Here is a 939-nt window from a genome sequence, read left to right on the forward strand (position 1 = left end):
AAAAAAAAAAAAACCCAAAAGGAATAAAGAAAATAGCCCCTACAAAAGCAGGAAAAAAAAGTGAAACTATAACAATGAAAAACAATATGACTTTTTGCAATTATTCCCACACTGCAATCAATTATTTGAATTCTTTGTTGTATTCTTAATAATTTACAATATTAGAATGGTCATTCCTCCTTTCACCAGCTATATTTTCTTTTATTTAGTTAGCATATTTGATTAGCTTTAAAAATGTTTATTTTTATTTGTCAATTAAAAATAATAATAATAAATTGAAAAAAGTGTTTTACATCTTATAAAAATGTTTTTGGGGTTTTTTTGTTTGTTTTTTTTTTAGGCCTGCACTATTTGCCTTCATTGCATGTACTCCAGCTACACCACAATGAGTTAAGAAACATTGATGCAACAGTGAAGGAATTAAAGGGAATGCTAAATCTGAAGACCCTAAGTATCCATTTGCACTTTTATGTGGCCATATAGTATAATAGTAATAACACAAGACATTTTTCCATTTTTGAAGTGTAAAATTAGAAGAACAATGTTTATAACTAAAATATTTAGATATTCCTGTAAACAAGACTAGATCTTGTTCATTTTTTAAGATATGCTTTTGAAAGAACAGATAGAAAAAAAATTTTGTAAAATAATATGGCATGTCAAATGAAAATGATGAAAGTGACAAAAGAGGACTTCAGTGTTTAAATCTGTATTTTCAGTTTTATCTCAAAAGTAAGTTTTAACACACATTGTATGATTTCATTTATATACAAGAAATGTCCCAAATAGGTACATCTATAGAGACAGCAACACTGAGAGGTAACTATTTTTAAATAGATTAGTGTTTGCCTAGGGATGGGGGGAAATGAGAGTAGGAGGGGGGGTGATAGATAAATAGTAAGGGGTTAGAGGTTTGGGGGGGTGCTAAAGTGTTCTAAA

General features: G+C 28.9%; 1 protein-coding gene across 1 annotated transcript in view; it reads left to right on the plus strand.

The window, feature by feature from the left end:
* Nucleotides 1–939, plus strand: part of LRRC72 (leucine rich repeat containing 72) — a gene marked incomplete at its 5' end in the record, with an annotated part of 44482 nt that overhangs the window by 28293 nt on the left and 15250 nt on the right. Inside the window, one exon of the mRNA XM_008593846.1 lies at nt 341–451. Within this exon, the coding sequence (XP_008592068.1) occupies nt 341–451 (111 nt within the window). The remainder of the gene's footprint in view (nt 1–340; nt 452–939) is intronic.

The sequence above is a fragment of the Galeopterus variegatus genome, unplaced genomic scaffold, assembly GCF_000696425.1.
Source record: "Galeopterus variegatus unplaced genomic scaffold, G_variegatus-3.0.2 Scaffold9742, whole genome shotgun sequence".
NCBI classification, from domain to species: domain Eukaryota; kingdom Metazoa; phylum Chordata; class Mammalia; order Dermoptera; family Cynocephalidae; genus Galeopterus; species Galeopterus variegatus.